Source organism: Peromyscus leucopus, chromosome 19, assembly GCF_004664715.2.
Source record: "Peromyscus leucopus breed LL Stock chromosome 19, UCI_PerLeu_2.1, whole genome shotgun sequence".
Taxonomy (NCBI): domain Eukaryota; kingdom Metazoa; phylum Chordata; class Mammalia; order Rodentia; family Cricetidae; genus Peromyscus; species Peromyscus leucopus.
The window spans coordinates 32,875,667-32,895,644 of record NC_051079.1 but is presented as its reverse complement, the minus strand read 5'-3'; the positions used below and the strand labels follow the sequence as shown (position 1 = coordinate 32,895,644).

General features: G+C 45.5%; 1 protein-coding gene across 1 annotated transcript in view; it reads left to right on the top strand.

Moving 5' to 3' along the window:
- The window catches only part of Mcc (MCC regulator of WNT signaling pathway), a 96,402-nt gene that overhangs the window by 24,853 nt on the left and 51,571 nt on the right, over window positions 1-19,978 (top strand). The window contains exons 3-4 of the mRNA XM_028881750.2: window positions 4,163-4,326; window positions 6,596-6,802. Of these exons, the coding sequence (XP_028737583.1) occupies window positions 4,163-4,326; window positions 6,596-6,802 (371 nt within the window). The remainder of the gene's footprint in view (window positions 1-4,162; window positions 4,327-6,595; window positions 6,803-19,978) is intronic.

Sequence of the window (19,978 nt, the reverse complement as noted above, 5' to 3'; positions counted from 1 at the left end):
TATAGCATGGTAAACATTTTTAAGTGAACGGTTCAGGGGTTGTAAGTGCATCCATAGTTTGATGACCATCACCACTATCCTTTGTATTCCCTAAATCCTGCACACACCAAACAGTAACTGCTCAATATGTCCTTCCCAGGCTCTATTCTGCTCTCTGTCTCTATGCATTTGCTTCTTCTAAATATCTCACGAAAGTAGAATCATTGCCCCTGTCCTATTCCATGTGACATAATGTTTTCAAAGTCTGTTCACATTCTAGTCCTGGAATTAGCATACAGACCCTTTACTTTCTCAGAGTCCTTTCATAGTTAATAGTCCCCATTTATTTGCCCTCTGTTGATGCTTCTGGCTGTAACTAGGAAGTCAGTGTACAGGCTTGTGGTTGTATGCCCATAGATACCTATTCTGGTTGCAGTAGTTGGTGACATGGCCCTGACCATAGAAAGCTTCTGTCATGGTTCTTGCTCTCCTACCAACCCCATATACCTTGGGTGGGTGAACTAAAGTCCTCAAGCCTAGATGGGTCCTTTGAGGGAGGCCTCTTGCCTACCTCACTGAAGATGTGAGTGTCATATATCTTGTTGAACTGTGAGGAGTGCTCACTTTTCTTCTGTTTTATTGTGAATACTATCTCACTGAAGACCTTCTGCTCTGTCTGAAACACCTTACTGTTAGAGATGTTAACTTTTCATGCAGTATTCAGCTACCTCAGCCTTTGGTATCGAAGGTCCAGTTTCTGGCTGGGGTGGGATTGTGCCAAATGAAGAAGTTTGTGATTATGATAGGTAAATATTTGGAAGAATATGTGACCAGCTCCCATCTGCCCTGTCTAGAGCAGTACTGATAAATGAGTGGTGGTGAAGGACAGATGCTTGGCGACAGCGCCTCACCCCAACATCCATATCTGTTCGTGGTAGCCTGACCACCTTGTCGTCCCTTCATCGCCAAATGGAGCACAGTGGCAGAGTTCAGTGGCACGTCAGTAGATAATCAGTGGAGCACATATCAATAACAGACTGGGGTGGAGGACTCATCGCCTAGCAGCTACACACTTGCCTTCCTAAGACCAAATGAACAAACAAATCAAAAAATCCAAAACCGTTGTAGCTCTCCTTTTAGAACAGAGGGACACAGACTAATTTGAGTATATTTATTATTTGAATGTTGGGTCTCATGTACTCTAGACTGCCTCAAACACACGACACAGCTGAAGAAGACCTCCTATGGCTCTCTCTCCCGGGCTGGGCTCTCCAGTACACACCAGTGTATCAGGCTCTGTATGCCCACCTAAATGTCCCTCTTCCATCTGTTCTTCTGACAGTCCCGTGTGACACTGTGCTCTTTAGGGAGAACATTGCCAGGCTAGTGGCGTGTCCCCGAGAGAAGGACTTTAGTGTGGCCATCGCGCATTTGTGAGCCTATCAGAATTGAGAACAGTCTCTCGTTCATGGAGGAACTGTGCCTCCAGACTGTGGTCAGGGCTCAGCCACTGTCCGACTACAGAATGAGAAATACTGACAGAACCCTCGTTCCTGCCCTCCCTGCGGTTCCCCAAAGCCCGGCTGCCACCTTGAGAACCTGGGTACTCTTGAGATCTGTTCAGCCGACACATCCAGCGTGACTCGCCACACCGTCAGGTGGACCTGGGTGAGCCAAGTGTGGAGTAGCTGACGATAAGCTCCTTTTTTTTTATTCTTAGTCCTACTGATAAGCATGTCCAGATCTGGGAAGGTGTGTTCGTCCACACCTGCACCTGAGCGTGAATGGTCATTCAGAGACTGGACCATGTGTCAACAGAATCAGCTGCTCCACACTTGGACCCCTTTGCTTCGATTTGGTGCTAAGCCCCTGTCCTTCCTGTCCAGGTGAACCACTGTGATGTGTATCTCCCTCCCCTCCCCCGCTGTCAGCATCCCCTGTGCATCATGAAGAAAAGCTGAAGGCCTACGTAAAGCGTCCTAGTGCTGACAAAGTCTGGTTCCTCTGTGTTGCTGACTCAAACCGCGGAGTTAGTGCTGATTTTTACTCTTTTAAAATTGTTTCTGATTGCCTCCCCTGTTCTATTTTGAGCTGCAGTGATGAGGAAGATCAAAGTCCCTTCCTTCATAGAAGCGTGTGTTTTTAGAAGGGAAAGATAATGAACCTACATGTTAGATCAGATAGTGATGTTTGCTGCAGACCCAACAGGACAGTGGAATGGGGACCGGGCAGAGATGGGAACCCCATGATAGGAGGATCTTGGTGGGGAGGCTGCATGGTAAGTGGAAAGGAGCTTAGGTAGAGGAACATCCGAGAGAGATCAGAATTTGACATCTTCTTGTGACAGGGAGAAGCCTGATAGTAGGAAAGAGCAAAAGGAACACCAGGCATTGGAGGAGGATCACAGAGGAGCAGAGGGCCAGACTCGTGATTCTCACCAGCCTGCATATTAATTAGAACCATCTGAGGAATGAAAACATTTCCAGTATCTAGGCCCCACCCCCAGAGATTGTGATTTAATTGGTCCGGGGTGGGGCCCTGGCATTGGCATTTTATAAATGCTCCCCCAACGAATTCCATGGTGCAGCCTGGGCTGAGGACATGAGTCTCCGATATGCGGAGTTTTTAACGACTGTGATAAGGAGTTGGATCTTAGTTTAGTGGTCAGGGCTAGGGGAAGCCACTGGCCAGTTTGGCCTAGGAAGGTATCATAGTCTGCCTTTCAAGAGTCTCCTTAACGACAGCGCGAGGAGAGGAGTGATTAGAACGACACACGTGAGAGGTGATGGTGGTTTGGAGCACAGCTCTGTCAGCAGAGAGTGTCAGAGGACGAGTTATGGAGGTTATAGATAGAAGATGGGTTGGATTTAGGATGTGACACCAAAGGGCATCAAGGTGGCCTCAGAGTCAACTTGAGTAACTGGCTACATGGCGGGTTCTATTCACAGAGGTGGGAGAGATGGGAAGAGGCAACTTTGAGAAGATGGAATCCATGCACGCATCAGTTAGAGTAAAAGCCTCCTGCTGGACTACTCTCTAGGTTTAGGAGACTAGTAGATATGGGCAGCCAAACGAGGTTAGTTTTTAAAAAGTCCTGAGAAATCTACTTCCCATAAGGCGGAGCATCTTCTTGAAGTCCTCCAAAAGCTTAGCAACAAAAACAGTTGTCTGTGTTAGTGCATTGAACCTGTGACCAGAGGGAATTTGGGAAGATACCGGCTTCTTGCATGCAGGACCCAGGCTGGATTGAGGAGAAGGATTTGCTTGAGGAGACTGTAGTGTCCTCCACACAGAACTTGCTACAATAACTGAAGGCTCCAGAACAACAGGGAGAAGAATGGTTGCTGATTTTTAAAGAGATTTTTGTTCACATGAGAGCTATTTTATAACATGTATCTAACTCATATAATTAATTTTCCTTACCTGACCAGACCCTAGAATCCAGGAGTTTAATAGTAACCTAGATTGTTAAAATGATTGGAATTGTTTACATTTATATGGAGAACTATGGAATTTGTTAGAGGTTGGTTATTCCCCCAGTGTAGGAAATGCATTAAATTGTGTAGGTGGAACATTATCAGTTGGTGTATGGTGGCAGGAACAGGGGCAGACTTGAAGCTTATTGAAGGCAGGAATAGTTTCTTAGCTTTTTAAATATCTATCAACGATGTTCATTCTGATATTTTGTTGTTGTTGTTGTTCAAAGAAGTTATGAGATCTTTGCTGAATTTCTAGAATTGGTGTTGGTCTGAACAAGAGGGTTTGACGAGAGTTTGAAGTCTCTTCTGGGGTGCTTTGCTCATACTAGAAAAACTCAATGTGGTTGGTTGTCTTTGACTGAAAGGCAAGAGAATTCTGGGTGGTGCAGGTATCTAGAAAACAGCCAAAGTTGGGGTTGGGGATTTAGCTCAGTGGTAGAGAGCGCTTGCCGAGCAAGCGCAAGGCCCTGGGTTCGGCCCTTAGCTCCAGAAAAAGAAAAAAAAAAAAAGAAAGAAAGAAAAAGAAAATGGCCAAAGTCTAAAACTCCTTAATAAAAGGTCTGTATTGGCTGCAAGCCTTAGGTAGCAGCTGGTGTGATGAGACTGGATGATGTTGACCTTGGGAATGCCATACTCCATTGTTCTTCCATCGCGTGTGTTGCCAGTCTACCTATTTAAAGGATTTTATCCTCATTCCTTCTCAGATAACTGCAGTGACCTGAACTCGGAACTGCAGAGGGTGCTGACGGGGCTGGAGAGTGTGGTCTGCGGCAGGAAGAAGAGCAGCTGTAGCCTCTCGGTGGCCGAGGTGGACAGGCACATTGAGCAGCTCACCACAGCCAGCGAGCACTGTGACTTGGCCATTAAGGTGGGCCTCCCTCCCCCTCCACTTGGCTTTCTGAGGTTAGGGGAGGGGAGGGGCAGACTCCTTTCTTGGCAATGGGTTTTCTTGAATACCTATTAGCCACTGAAAGCCATACAAACATTTTGAACCATCAGCTAGAAGCAGGAGCCCTATACATATTTGCTGGGCTAAATTATTTTGGGAGAAGGATACATCAACAACCATGAGCATGATGTTTTAGGGCTGTGCACTAAAAAGGATGATTTGCTGGGAACCCATTACATTAGTAGCATTAAACTATGTCATTTTGGTGTGGTCCACTGTAGTATTTTTTTTTTTTTTCCTTTTCTTTTTGAGATAGGGTCTCATTATGTAGCCCTAACTGGCCCAGTACCACAGACCAGGGTGACTTAAATTTATGGAAATCCACCTGCCTCTGCCTCCCAAGTGTTGGATTAGAGGTAGGCACCACCACGCCTAGCTGCTATAGTATTCTTATGTTGCAAGTTGACTTAGATGCTTTCTTACAGATTTAAGGTTTCTAGAACCCAACTTTGCGAGAACTCCATCTGTGCTGTCCAAAGAGGGAGGGATAAGGGTCTGGCTGAGTCACCTCATCCCCAACCAGTGTATCTGGGTCTTGACCTCGCCTTTCACATGTTTTCCTCTCCTTCTGAGAAAAGACTGAGTGAGAGGAATTCACAGCAGCGTGTGCACAGCCTCGCCTCTTTCTGAATAATGGGAAAGTCAAGCCCTACTTAATCCTAGACCTTTGGTGTCTCTCCATTACTTCATTATGGCTTAGTGGCCTAGGCCTTCCAACCCACACTTCCAAGTCTTACAGGAACTCATACGAAGGGACAGTCGAGTCCCAAGTTTCTGTCAGGAAGAATTTGGGATTTCCCAAGAGGGCGGTAGTGCCTGTGGGTGAATCATGAAGTGCATTACCAGTACAGCTGCCTTTCCATTTTTCTTCATCGAGGTTGCAGATGGAGAGATCATAGGACTTGGCATGAGGAGAAGCAGTCACTCACAGGTGCTTCTTTCAATGGAGTCTCCCAAGCCCCAGATTTGATTGTATGGCTAACTTGGGAGCTAGCGCTGGCCTCAGCATCAAGGGTGGGCAGGGACTTCTGGCAATTAGCTATGGTGAAAGCGGAGCCAAACCGACTGTCCTGGGTTTGAAAGGAAGGACAAAGCACCACATGGGACTGGGCACCAGTGGCGCACGCCTTTAATCCCAGCACTCAGGAGGTAGAGGCAGGCGGATCTCTGTGAGTTCGAGGTCAGCCTGGTCTACAGAGCAAAATCCAGGACAAGCACCAAAACTATGCAGAGAAGCCCTGTCTTGAGAAACCAGAAACCAAAAACAAAAAGCACCACATGGGGATAGAGGCAAGAAGACTTGGGTGCCTGTCTTCCTCAGGGAGCTGGTGTGAGTGGCCTGCTGCTGTCATTAGTGTTGAGACTCTTCTGTTTCTCATTCCTGTGTGATCTCTCGGCTCAGCAAGTCCCCTTCTGCTTAAACACTAGCTGACCTATGCTCTTTCTAAAGGACAATATGGACCAATGGCTATCAGAGCAAGCAGAGGACAGTCTTCATAATCGTATGCATCTTCCTGATCCTTGAATCGTGTGTTTGAGATGAAAAGTTTTGAAGAACTTTCCAAATAATATTAAGATGTTCTTCTACTTGGTTCATAGCCATCCTGTGAACTAACTGAATCCCTGCTGTCTGGGGAGCCTCTACTAAGGGCCCGCCCTTTTCTGTGTCACCTAAGCTTTATTTTTGTCTTTGCCATCTTGGGATGGAACCTCATTCACACCATCTGAATTCTCATGTGACACCAAGAGTGTGAAATGGTGATATGACCTGCCTTATTGCTGAGCTGGCTCACGGAAGGCCTGTAATTTAGGAAACTTACAATTAGACTCTGTGTGCATCCTGCAGCCTCGTGTTAGTCACGGCCTTATCAGGATCACTCACTGGCCTGCTGCCTGGATGCAAATTGACCAGCTCTGGAGCTCCTAAAGGAAATAAACATTGCGTGGGTGCCACACACAGAGTCAGCACCAAGAAGGGACCCTGTTGTCCTTACCTCTGGGGACTGCTGAGGAGCAGAAACTATGATGCAGGCAAGTGACAGCCTCATCTGAACCTGAGGAGAGAATGACCAAGAGGTGTCACTGTGTGCATAGGACTCTCCACCCCACTCCTGGGTTCACAAGCTCCTTCCTGTCCCCCTTTTTCAAGGGAGCTAGCATGGCTCTGATGTGTGACCGTGTTTTTCAGACAGTTGAGGAGATTGAGGGAGTTCTTGGTCGTGACCTTTATCCCAACCTGGCTGAGGAGCGGTCTCGGTGGGAGAAAGAGTTGGCTGGACTGCGGGAAGAGAATGAAAGCCTGACCGCCATGCTGTGCAGCAAAGAGGAGGAGCTGAACCGGACCAAGGCCACTATGAATGCCATCCGTGAGGAACGGGACAGGCTCCGGAGAAGGGTGAGCATGCAGCCAGGCTTGCCTTAGGCCTGGGGGTGGGAGGGGTGGGCGGGAAGAGCCAAGGACATCCTAGGGAGAGACTCCAGAGTGTGGAATCCTAGGGAATCACAGTCTTGGGAATCGCCAGATCCTTCCAGTTCTGAAGTCATTCATGAAAGTAGTTCAGATCCTTACGGTAGAGCTAAGATTATTAAAAACACTCTTCTCAGGAATCCTAAATCTGCATAGATGGTAAAATTATGTCATGTCAGCAAGTCTCAGTCTACTCTATTGGGATGTTCTTCTAGTTCAATTAAAATGTTCTGTTAAGACAGTCTAATGATATTTTCATAATTGGAAAACAGACGTTTCCTCCTAATTCTTTCCACATTTTCTCCTCTCATTTATATTGAATAATATAAAAATCTTTTCTCTAGACTATTATAACTGTATGCATACATGGGTGTCTGTGTACTTGTGTGTGTATATATGTATATATATATATATATATGAATACACATGCATTTGTGTAGTGTGCACATGTGTGGGTTTGTACAGGCGTAGTAGTATATAAGAGAGTGGCAGGTATCCCCACAAGGACCAGCACTGGTTTCAGAACTACAGTGACAGGACATGTTTCTGTCACTGAAGATGCTGGTGTTCCAACAGCGAAGCATCTGTACTAACTTTTCCAAAGATGGATGCCCACCTGCCAGGGCCTATAAGTTCTTCTTTGTCTGGCTAGGCCTTTGAACTATGATTGGACTCAGGATGGAAGGATAAATTCTTCCATCAGAAATGGCTCTTTCTAAACTTCACTTTGAATGATGAGGCTTCCTTGGCTCTCAGTCTCAATTGAGATAGCATAGGATGCTGCTCCCCAGCCATGTTCTAGCTGGTGTTGGGCACTTGGAGTTGCATGAGAGGCATCTAGGAGGCTCGTGGACCATTAACATTGTTGTGTCTCCTTAACCTGGGAAGAAACTTGTTCTTCAATAAGGTTGGCATGTGTAAATTGTTCTTTTTTTTCTGTTTTTATTTTTGGTTTGTCTGTTTTTTGAGATAGGGTTTTGTTTTTGGTTTTTTGGGTTTTTGTTTTGTTGTTGTTGTTGTTTTAGTTTGGTTTTTCAAGACAGGATTTCTCTGTGTAGCTTTGGTACCTGTCCTGGATTTCGCTCTGTAGACCAGGCTGGTCTCGAACTCAAAGAGATCCACCTGGCTCTGCCTCCCGAGTGCTGGGGTTAAAGGCGTGCACCACCACCACCTGACAAGATAGGATTTTTCTGAGTAATGGTCCTGGCTGCCCTGGAACTTGCTTTGTAGACTAGGCTGGTCTCAAATTCCTACAGATCTACGTGCCTCTGCCTCCCAAGTGCTGGGATTAAAGTTGTGCACCACTGTCCAGGATCATTCTGTTTTTTAAAGATCTATTGTTATTATTTTGATTATGTATATGTCTGTGTGCCCATACATGAGTATTTGCACTTGAGAGAGTACAGATGCCTGTAGTGTTGGCCAGAGGGTTGGATCCCCTGGACTTGGAATTACAGGTGGTTGTGAGCTGCCCAGCATGGGTGCTGGGAGCTGAACTCCGGTCTTCTGGAAGAGTAATAAGCCAGTGTTGACTGCTGAGCTATCTCTCTAGTCTCAGTCATTCTGTTTTTACTCTGTACACAAGTATTTTTAATTTTTATTGGGTGTAGATATGGATTAAATGACTAGTTTTGAAGGCTGTCAACTCTGTCAGCCATTGTGGATAATGTCATAATTACAGAGCCACTCTCCTGCCTCTGTCTGGACAACATCTTTCTGAACCCACATAAGCATGTTTCTAGAACTCAGCTGTATCTGATAGTCCCCATGGGCACGCACATGGGGGCTGTAAACCTCCCAGTCAGCAAGACTGTGTCTGGGATCGTGATGATGTTGACTTAGCAGGGAGGCCTACACCACCTGTAATTTCCTGGGTCACACTCCCGATCTTCGTGACTGATAGTCTAATTAGGTGTGTGCTTGCTCTTGCAGTATGCATGCTGATGGCTCATATATTTGCAAGAGCAATGTGGGCCTTCAATGTAACCATATATTGTTGTTGAAAATAATTTTTTCCCCTCTAACATGGGTTAGTGAAGCACAGAGCGCCCTTGGTTGTAACTAACAAGAAAAAAAGTCAGTCTCCCCTCCATCCCGAGCATTTTTTTCCAGCTCTAGAGGCCAGCATTAAGAGCCCCGTACTCTGGAGGGACATCATATACCAGAGCCCCAGAATCAGACTTCTTGGACTCACAGTCTGACCTGCAAAGGTACTCTGAGTCTTTGGCAAGATACCTGACCTCTCTGGGCCGGTTTCCTTCATCATGAATTTGATGATGATACCTGGTTCAGGATGATTAAATAATACTCATGAAATACTTACACTGTGCTCAGCATCTAGTAAATACTCACAAATGAGTGTAGTTGTTTTGAATAAAATCAAAATTTGAGTAATATGGAAGATTTACCTTTATATCTTCTTTTTATCCATAAGGATCCTTAGGTATTTGAATATCTCTAATCTGGACAATGAGCAATTAAGTATAAATACATGCACGTGTGAGTTCATACACATGTCAGTCAAAATAGGTATCATTTTTACCCATCTGTTTGTACCACTGTTACAGTTAGTATAAATTTATGTAATGTGCACCTCATTTATCTTCAAATAGCAAAATTTGAAGGAATGTGCATTGATTTCTTCAAAAATCCTCTGGAATTTGTATATTTACCCCAGAGCTGGATTAACTTCTTTTCATTTCTAGACAGTTGTGACTCTTAAAGAATTTTTTAAATGCGTTTGGAATGCAGTTTTCTTAGACTTTAAATACTGGAAGCTTTCCACCCCACACTACCCAGCACATGTCATTTCCGAGAAGAGGGATCTCTCTCTGTGGTCTAATGTTTGCCTGATCTGCAGTCTTGGAGAATGAAGAAGGCTCAGTTTCATTTTGGTCTCTGAGTCTGCATAGTGTGTGGCTGTTTTGCCTTTCTGTCTCTGTCACAGCTCTGGGCCACAAATTCATCCATGTTGCCTGAAAAGCAACTGGGACCATATCTTTTCCCTTTGCCCATCTTCATTGCTTCGACTTGGACTAGATCAATAAAATGGGTGCTTGCCCCTGCCTGCAATTAAGGCAAGTGCTCTCCATAGGTCTTCTGAGCCTTGTTCAAGATTTAATTAAATTAGATCTTTAATGCAGGCAGTTAACAAATTGGGCTGCTTGGCAGAGCAGTAACTAAAGGACAGCAGGCAAATACCATGATTGGTCTCTGTTCATTATTGCATGAGATAATCATTTGTTTCTGAGTAGCCTGTAATATGACCACTTCTTTCCTTATACTTACAAAAGTGGTTCAAGCTCAGCAAAGTAGAATCAATGACTCAAGAAAGGAAACACTTGTTCATTCATTCTTCTGTGCTCTTCATAAATGCTTAGTCTTATCTGGCCAGGTAGGGGTCACAGTGATGCTCTGGAGACAATTCCTGGCTTCAGGGACTGGAGAGTTGTTGCAGTGTTATAGGTTGGTGGGTAAGGATAATGGGCCCAGAAGTACACTCCAAAGAGAAATGTGCTGGCAAGTTTCTCCACACTGTTTGCCCTTTTGACCTCAATTGCTTAGGTCAGCTGCCATACCGCCAAAATGATCAACTTCTTCCTCAGGCTGTTTGGCAGCACAGGTATTCTGGGACCACAAAGGCAGTGAATCCATGCCCTGTTGAATCAAGTAGACTTGAAACAAATAGACCAGAGCACTCCCTTTGGAAGCCTTTTATTCTTTAGAAAGTTGTACATATCCACGGCATAAGGTGATGGTAACAATTTCTTCCTTACATCCTGCATTCTACCTGTTCTTTTCCGTGTGTCTTGAACTGAGTTCCACCTCCTTCTCCACGGGAGTCCGCATTGTGCTTGGACTCTCGGGCCAGCACCATAGTTGATGTTAACTAATAGCCCCACAATTTAGACTCTGGCAGTCTCATTTCAGGATGCACTCTTCACTGATTTCTTCCTCAAGCTGCTTTCTTGTGTCCTCTCTCCACCCTCTTCTTCATCCTGTTCCTTCCTCCCACACAGACTGGCAGTTAGTAACTATTCTGTTAATAGTGACATGGCTGTCAGTTTCCCCAGGTCTCAACCAATCTCCTCTTCTGGCATCCTATGACAGCCCTATGTGAAAACAAACTGATCTCAGGAGAAAGCTCTTGGTGGGTGTTACTCCAGGTGATGCAAGCCCAGCGGAACACCGCTGAGGAAGCACACCCACACTCCCTTCCTGCCGAATGATGGGGAAGCTTTCTGTGGGACCTCTGGCAGAAGCTGCTCAGAGCCCTGGTTCTGCCACCTCTTTGGGAGTGGTTCCAAGGTCCCCGTGGAAGGTTGTGCTCACACTTTGTGCTGAGGAGACCCTGAGGTCATGCCTCTGGTTGTCACACTTGTGTTTGACCCTCCATCCCTGCCCTCGCTCTATCTGTGAGATTGTTCAGGGCTAACTCTTGACTATAAAGGAAATGGCTGTCCGAGTATTAGAAATCTGGGAAGAAAGCGGGAGGGCAGCCAGAGCACCCACTTCTCTCCCGTGTAGCCACTTGACAGCCAGATCTGGCTACTTTCCTGGGCCAAAGAACAACAAAGGTCGATGTTTTCTTTTCCTCTTTTGTGGTCTGCTCCAACCACCTCAGATTGCTCTTGGTGATAACGTAGCACTTGCCTAAAACACTGTATATGTTAGCTTCCTAAGAATAAACCTGTATTTTCTACACTTGGATTCTCATTTCTTATTTGAAGGCCCCATGAAGAGTCTTCTAAAAATCTCCACCAAGAGACTGGTTTTCTGAGAAATGGAACCTCTTGGGCTGAAAGAAGGCAGCTTTGCACATGGGGATAGATTACCCTAAACATGAGAGAGAAAAAGAGAACATGTGTGTATACTGTGGAGGTCTGAGGTTGATATCAGGAGTCATCTTTAATCACCCTTACTCAGTCAAAGCCAGAGCTTGTCTATATGATGGTCTTGTGAGCCACCTTGCTCTGGGGCCTTTGTCTGGGCCTTACAGAGCTGTAATTACAGGCGGGTCACCATATCCACCCTGAATCTAGTGGGTTATAGACATCCAACTCCTGTGCTCTTGCTTGTGTGATTAGTACTTGAACCATTTCCAGACTAACTTTTAAACATACTTTTTTTATGATTACTCAAATTTTTGATGTATTAAAATATGCAAAATGTATTTATGGTAATATGGTGTTTCAGTGTATATACACTGAGTAATATAAAATCAGGTTAGACATACATATCTGCTCAGAGATGTTTCTTTTTAACTTTATAATGAAAAATTAAAAACCTTCCTTCAAGCTCTTTGAAAGCATAATCATTACCTGTGTGGTGGCTTGAATGAGAATGGCCCCCATAGGTTCAGACCTTTGAACACATGGCTCTCAGTTGGTGGAACTATTTGGTAAGGATTGGGAGGTATGGCCTCACTGAAGGAGGCATGTTACTGGGCTGGGCTTAAAGGTTAAGAAACTCGCCATTCCCAGTCTCCCTCCCCTCCCCTCTCCTCCCCTCCCCCCCCCCCCCCCCCCCCCCCCCCCCTCCCCTCCCCTCCCCTCTCCTCTCCTCTCCTCTCCTTTCCTTCCCTTCCCTCTTTCTCCCCCTACTATTTGTGAATCAAGATGTGAGATCTCAGCTGTTCCTGCTGCCATGACTTTGATCTGCTATCATGGACTCTAACTCTCTGAAACTGTAAACGCCAAATTAAACACTTTCTTTTATATATTTTATTGGTCATGGTATCTTATCACAGAAGTACAAAAGTAACTAAGACAATCACCTTCCATGCAGTACACACCAGAGCTTCTTTTCCCTAACTAAAGCTGATCAAATGATCTCCGTCATTCCCACCCCACTAACCTCCAGCCTTTCTAACTTCCAGCAGAATGACGACTTTCATTCTACTCTCAACTTCGGAGAGATCGACTTTTTTTTTAATATTGGAGTGTTGCTTAGTGTCAATATTTATATCATTCCCTATGGATGATGTAGCAATTTATCATCAACTTAGTGATTAAGTTGGCATGGTACCCCATGCCTTTGATTTTAGTAGTTGAGATGCAGAGGCAGGCTGATCTCTGTGACTTTGAGGCTAGCCTGGTCTAGTTAGTTCCAGGCTAGCCAGAGCTATACAATGAGACCCTGTCTCAACAAAGCAAAACACTCCCACACCTCACACCTCAAATTTATTAACATTCAGCTCTGACAGTCAGAATTCTAAAATGTGTCACTTTTGCTAACATCCAGATGTCAGCAGGACTGTAGACATCTGGAAACTTGAGGGAAAAGTGAATCCCCTGCCAACACAGCAGCCAGGGACAGCTGCCCTCTGAAGCCTTACCTCTCCCTCCAGCTTCCAGGCAAGACACACAGCATCTTCAAGACTCTACCCGACAGTTCTGTTTCCTTTCTCCCATGGCCCAGATGACTGAGGATGACCTCTTATCTCAACTTCTGTTTGCTAAGTACAGGTGCTGGGGATGAGGATGTGGACCACAGTCTTCCAGGTATTAGATTTTATAGGGACAAGTTTCTAGCTGTATTTGGACTTCAGTGGTGAATGCAACAGACCCATACTTTGTCCTTGGGTCCTTCAAAAGGGAAAGTCTTTTCAAATTTGATATCAGACTTGGTGTCGTAGTCCACACCTGTCATCCCAGGGTTCATGAGGCAGACTTTCAGACTTGAGACCAGTGTGGGTGACATACTGAGACTTGAGTACAGGAAAAAAGAAAATACAAAAAGAAGGCTCAACCTTCCACCCCTTTTTTTGGGCATTACTTCTTCCTCTTTGTAAAAACTCCTCCCTTTATTCTTTTATGAATCCTGGATACAGCTCTTGTGATATAGTCTGCGCTCATCTTTTTATCTGGGGCAGATTCTTCTGGGTTAGCTGGTTGCCTCTCTCATTCCCTCCTTTCTCTCTACAACTGTCACTCCACATCTGGCAGCTTCCTGGTCACAAGCTCCAGTCTTCTGATGTCTAGTGACACTAGGTTGGGTGAGTTTCAAGTTTGGTGTCCTCTAAGGTTGGAGGAGGCTTAGTGATACACACCAGTGTTAGATAGTAATGTGTTTGAGGTCCTTCAGTATACAGGATTTGAAACCCAACTATACCACATCTTTGGTGGTTTTGACTTACTGATGTAGTGATAGGGCCTCACTGTGTAGACTGAGGTCAGCTTGAACATACAGTCCTTCCACAATCTTAATGCTGGGATTATAGACATGTGCTACCACACCTAGCCTGGGACTTTTCTTTTTTATAGTTGCCCCTTCTTCACAGCTCCAGAGAGATTCTTTGGGCTTGTAGAGCAGCTTGTTCTGTTCACTTTTCACAGACAGACGTAGTAGGAAACCTTCAGACTTTGTTGGGCACAGAACTGTTCAGCCCAAGAGCCTACTCCCTGTCTCTTGCCCTCCTGAATGTCCCCTCCTTCCCAGCCTCTGTAATGTCAGCGCTTGTGTCTGCCACCTGGAGACTTTACTGTCCTTCCTTTAACCTTGGCAATGAGTTTCTCTCTCACGGAGGTACCTTTTCCATCCAGCATTTCCATGCATTGTTAATAGGGGTGTCTGTTGGCTTTAGCCAAGGCCGTCTAATGCTGAAGTTTTCAGTTGCTCTGTGTGCAATTACTGGAGCAGCAACCTTTGAGCAGCTGCTTTCAGCCCTGGTCCTCACATTTGTCCTTGGGGGAATCTGTCAACGTGGATCCAATCCCCACTGCCCATCTTGTGGAGATACTGCCACCTCCCTTCAGATCCACCACAGAACGCTCCGTTTCTTTTTCAGTGGGGGTTCGCCTTCCTGCTACTTGGTCTTTATGAAAATATACCCCACTCTTATTTCTATGAATGCCCCGTGCACAATCTTGTCTTTTCTATTACTTTAGAGTTAGAAGAAAACATCTTCCCAGTCTTGACTTGAATGGAAGGAAGCTCAGCTGAGCCCGTGGTGTTGCTGTGTAAGCTTGCCTGCCCCACATCTTTCCTTACTTCATTATCCTAGGTTAAACTCCTTCCTCGTGTCTAACATCTGTTAATTGCCTCTACTATACCTAGCAGAGAAAATGCACCCTGAGGTGAGAGTTTTGCAGGCTCCTAGCCCCACCCCCTTTTTTCTGCCTGCTTATGCCCTCTTTTCCTGTCCCCAATAGACGCTCTGCTGCCGGTCCTCTACTGACCCTTTGCCCATGTCCTCTCTAGATGGCCGCTATCTACCCCTCCTCCTCCCTAGGCCTTAGCCACACCCAGAATTCTTCACTGTATGCTTTTATCTCTGATCATCTTCCTTCAGTTTGATTACTTAATTCTTACTTACTTATTTATTTAAGACAGGGTCTCCCTCCAGAGCCCTGGCTGTTCTCTCTGGGAATGGCGGGGGTGTGGGGTATGGGGGTGGGAAGGGGCTGTGTGTATGTGTTTGTGTGTCCACTGCACTGAGAAATACCATGATCTATGATGTCACCCAGCTTCAAGTGTGGACAGCTGTTTAATTCCCTTGACTATTTATACAGCTGTTCTGACCAGTACAGTAACAACTAGCCACATACAACCATTCCAGTTTGAATTGAAACGAATTCCAATCAAACACAATTTAAAATTCATCCCCTTGGGTAAACGAGGCACACTACAAGTGCTTTCAGGGTAACCCTATGCAATCTGATGCTACCGTGGTAGACATGGCTGCTACGGAATACCGCTGTCACTACGGGAAATTCTGTCTGAAGATAGTCTCTCACCTTCACACTCCATCAGAGTCTCCATGTGTGAAGGGACCAAAATCCCATGCATCTGGGTGGTTGCAAGAGCCCCTCTAAGCATCTCTGTTCCCTCTCCACTATTGGAAACCCTACTGCTTCCCATCTGCCCCTTCAGCAGAGTTCCTGTCTTCCTCCCCCTTGCTCCGGTCCTTTCTCTTCTGTCAATGTAGTCAGCACAAAACAAGCCCAAACCCTTAAATACGAACCAGGAAGAAGCAGGAGTCCACTGTCTTTTCCACCCTGCCCGGTGAAGGAGAGACGCCCTTCCCTTCTGCAGCTGATACTCCCTGTTAACACCCCTTCATACTGGAACCAGAGTCCCGGTGTTTGAAGCAGAATCAACTTCCCTACATCTGCATGGGTATTAGCTATACACTAAGTTTGAGAATCAAGAAAATAGCCTCTCAGGGTCAGAGCCTGGGGCTGAGGAACCCAAGTCAGAAGGGCTGTCAGGGTGATGTGTGGCTTTTCTAGACGAGCCAGTTTTCCCATCAGATACCCTTTGATTTTTGGCTGTCCCAATTTAAAAAAAAAAATCCCATGTTTTGTAGGGAAAAAAATAACGTTTTTCCTTTAATAAAAACAGCTTCAATAGAAGACTGGTTTATCAGTTAATCACTACAAATATAGTGTCTTGAAAAAAGATTTATATATTTTTATTTTAGGTTCATTTGTAGTTTGCTGGCATGTGTGAGAATGTCAGATCTACTGGAAATGGAGTTACAGACAGTTGTGAGCTGCCGTGTGGTTTCTGGGAATTGAATCCAGGTCTCCTGGAAGAACAGCCAGTGCTCTTAACCTCTGAGCCATCTCTCCAGCCCCGAAAAAAAGTTATTCTTAATATTTCCAGGGTTCCAAAGTTCCAAATCAAGATGTGGGCAGCAGGGCCACACCCTCTCTTCAGCTGGAAAGGAGCAGCCTTCGTTGCCTCTTTGAACTCCTGAAGCCCAAGGCTCTTGACTAGCAGCCATTCTCTGTGTTCGTCTCCCTCCACATGACCTTCACTGGGTCTCATGTCTCTGCCTCAGCCCCCTGTTTGTTCTCTTTTAAGATGCAGGTCATTGTGGGGAGCTCACCTAAGCTAAGTCCAGGCTGAGCTCAGGGATCCATAGTGCCATCCAGTCTACAAAGGATGTTCTGAAATAAAGTCACATTGACAGGTATTATGTAGAATTTGGAAGTCACTTTTGACTTCCAAATCAGGGACCCTTGACCCAACCCTTTCCCACAGGAGAAGTGAATAGGAGATCTCTGATAGCTGGCTGCCTGCCACCCAGTCCTTGCCTAAGCTAATTTGGTTTGTTGGGTAGCCTTCTGTTCCGAGTACTGGGTCATTTAATTTCACCTCAGATCTCTAAGAGAAGGTCATGTATTCCCTCCAATTGCCCTTCTTTCTGTATAGCTGACTAGACTCCCTTCAGGTGGGATTTTGCCTATCTTGAAGTAAACACTAGTCATATAAGAAAAGCTACACGTACGTCAGTTCCATAATTAAATTAATCCATTTATCTTTGCACGCAGTCTGCTTACGGTATTTTTTCATGCTGCTTTTCCTGCAGCGCTGCAGTGACCCTTCTGCTTTGTTCTTTTTTTCTCTCTCTGTTAGTCCGCTATACTTCTGCTAGCCACGCCATAGGTTTTCTTTATTGACCAATCAGAACAATTGACATACAGACATCCCCAGCACAGCAAGTGCGACCATCTCAGAACCTGCATCAGTGGTCTAATCATCCTCTATGCGGATGCTGGTAAAAGAAACCAAGAATGGTACAGGAAAAAAATACAGCAATTCTTTAATTTTCATGGAGTTCCTAGCCTTTAAAATAAAAATGTATAGATTTAGAAATTATTTAAGCACATGGATGCATATGGAAAATGACTAGAAGCGATTGTCAGAGAACAGTTTGAAGGGACAGACAAACCTTTCCCTTGTGTGTCACACTCTGTTAGCTCGCCTCCAGGTCACTGCCTCGACTCACAGAGTGTTCTGCTAGTCTTTTCCACAGTCAACATTCATTACCTTTGTGATTAGGAAAGCAAACATTTCTAAAACATAGGTCAGCTTTAATGGTGTTTTAATATATTTGCTAGGACTATTTGCATTTTTCAAAAGCAAACCATGGTGGCTCATGCCTGAATCCTTGTACTGGAGAAACTGAGGCAGGACAATTGCTAAAAGACCCAAGGTCAGCCTGGGCTAAAGAATAAGATCCTGACTCAAAAAACCTAACCAACCAACCAAACAAACACACCAAGAAGAGTCGGCTGAGTGGTGCTCTAGGAGCAGGCCATTGATTGTTTCCTGTTCAGTGTAGATGGGATGGAAGTTTTAGAGTGATGTTAACTTGGTCAATTATTCAGGACCTCACAGACTGCACCAGGGAAGCTGCCTGGGAACTTAGTGGGAGCATGGGCCCTCCCCTCTGCCAAGTGGCCTGATGAACCTCCGCACGGACACTGCCTAGGGACTATTCCAGAAAAATCTCCCACCAGGAATTCCGTTTGACTCTGGCAAGCATGTGTCTTTATGGTCTGCACCCTGTTTTGATGTGGCCCGTGCATCTGTTGTCTTGTGAGGACAATGCACATCTCCAGCAAATGTTTCTAGTTGTCTTGTGAGGACAATGCACATCTCCAGCAAATGTTTCCAGCAAAGCATCAGGCTCTTTTGATCGGCTTCACAATTGAATGCAATTTGCTCCAAGGGAATTTCCCTATTTTGGCTTATAATATGTTGATGAATTATTGAAACTTCAATTACTTTTGGTTCCCAAGATAGCAGGGTAGTGATAGCCCAGACATTCAGTATGAAAGCTTTCTATGAGAAGCTCTTATGGGAGGGTGGGGGGAGGAGGCTGGATACCTGCTCTCTGCCCTTGCCTGGAAGGGCTGTAGCAGCAAGACCAAACCCCTGTGGTACGGGGGTTTGGCTCTGCTCTGCCTGTGTATGAGACCATAATGCTGTATAGCCTTGGGTCAGCCGCTCAAGGAATGCCTCCCTGACACCCAGCATTTACATCTTTAGATGTAATGCTAATTAGATGTACAGAGTCCTGGCTTCATGCAACATCAATAAATCTGAACCACTGGGGTGGGGCCCTGCCACCTAGGTTTCTGACTAGCCCTGTAAGGGGGATCTGGTAAACCATAAAGTTTAGAAAACCCTACTCTAAATGGCCAAGTATGGCTTCTTGGTGTCCGAGTCTGATGCTTCGTTCATAAGAAGTTTTCAGTGCTGCAGTCAACCTGAAGTATAATAAACCAGGCTTGATAGCACGTCCCTGTAATCCTAGCACTCAAGAGGTAAAGACAGGAAGATGAGAAGTTCAAGGTCCTCTTGGCTGCATTAAGTAAGTTTGATAATAGTCCTTGTACTCTGATGATAAAAGTGTGCCCATGGTTATCAGAAAGGTAGCAATTGTCCTCATTTACTGGGATATTTCTCCCATTGGTCACAGAGCAGTAACCACAGATGAGTGAGATTAGACATTCATTGTGGTGTGATTGTGTCACTTTATTTTTTAATGTTATGTGTATGGGTGCTTTCCCTGCATGTATGACTGATCATCACATGTGTGACTAGTGCTTATGTAGGCTTGAACAGGATATCTTGTCCCGTGGGACTGTAGTTAGAGATATTTATAAGCCTCCACATGGGTGCTGGAATCGAACCCTGGTCTTCTGGAAGAGCAGCCAGTGCTCTTCACCGCAGAGTTTTTATGCTTCCACTGTGCCAGGGATGCTCCTAGCCTTGGCTGTCTGTAGGAACGCTGCTGGTACCTTCACTGTCGCTCTATCCTGGTCTCACCTCTCTCCCAAAGCCCCTGTCTCTAACAACACTTTGTCCAGTACTGTATATCTTCCAGACACTCTGCATACAATTCTATTTCCCGACGCCACCCTACCCCAGCCATGCCTCTGCTAAGCCTACCCGTGACACTTTCTCCTATGGAACCCAGGTCTCCTATCATGTGCATGCCCCCTTACATTCTCTGGAGTACTTCAGGTAGAGACAGGGTCTTTCCATGTTCTGCTGCCTCGGAGCAACTGAGAATGATGTTTCTAGCATTTGTGTGTATGTGTGTGTTAGGACTCTTGTTTGCTACCTTGTGTGAGCTCTAAGTTTCCTAAGGCTAGCAATCACATCCTTATCTACAGTGCTCACCATGGCATCGGGTGCTTCTCTGCTGTATAAACAAGCACTCCTTAACGGTATGCTTCCTCCTGGATTGGAAGCATCTGGTGCTGAGTTAGCATGTTCTCCTTCCTGATTAGTCAGCAGTGACTCCCCTTAAGGATACAGTGGCTTCAGTGGACCTGACCAGCTGAGCATCACAGTTGGAAA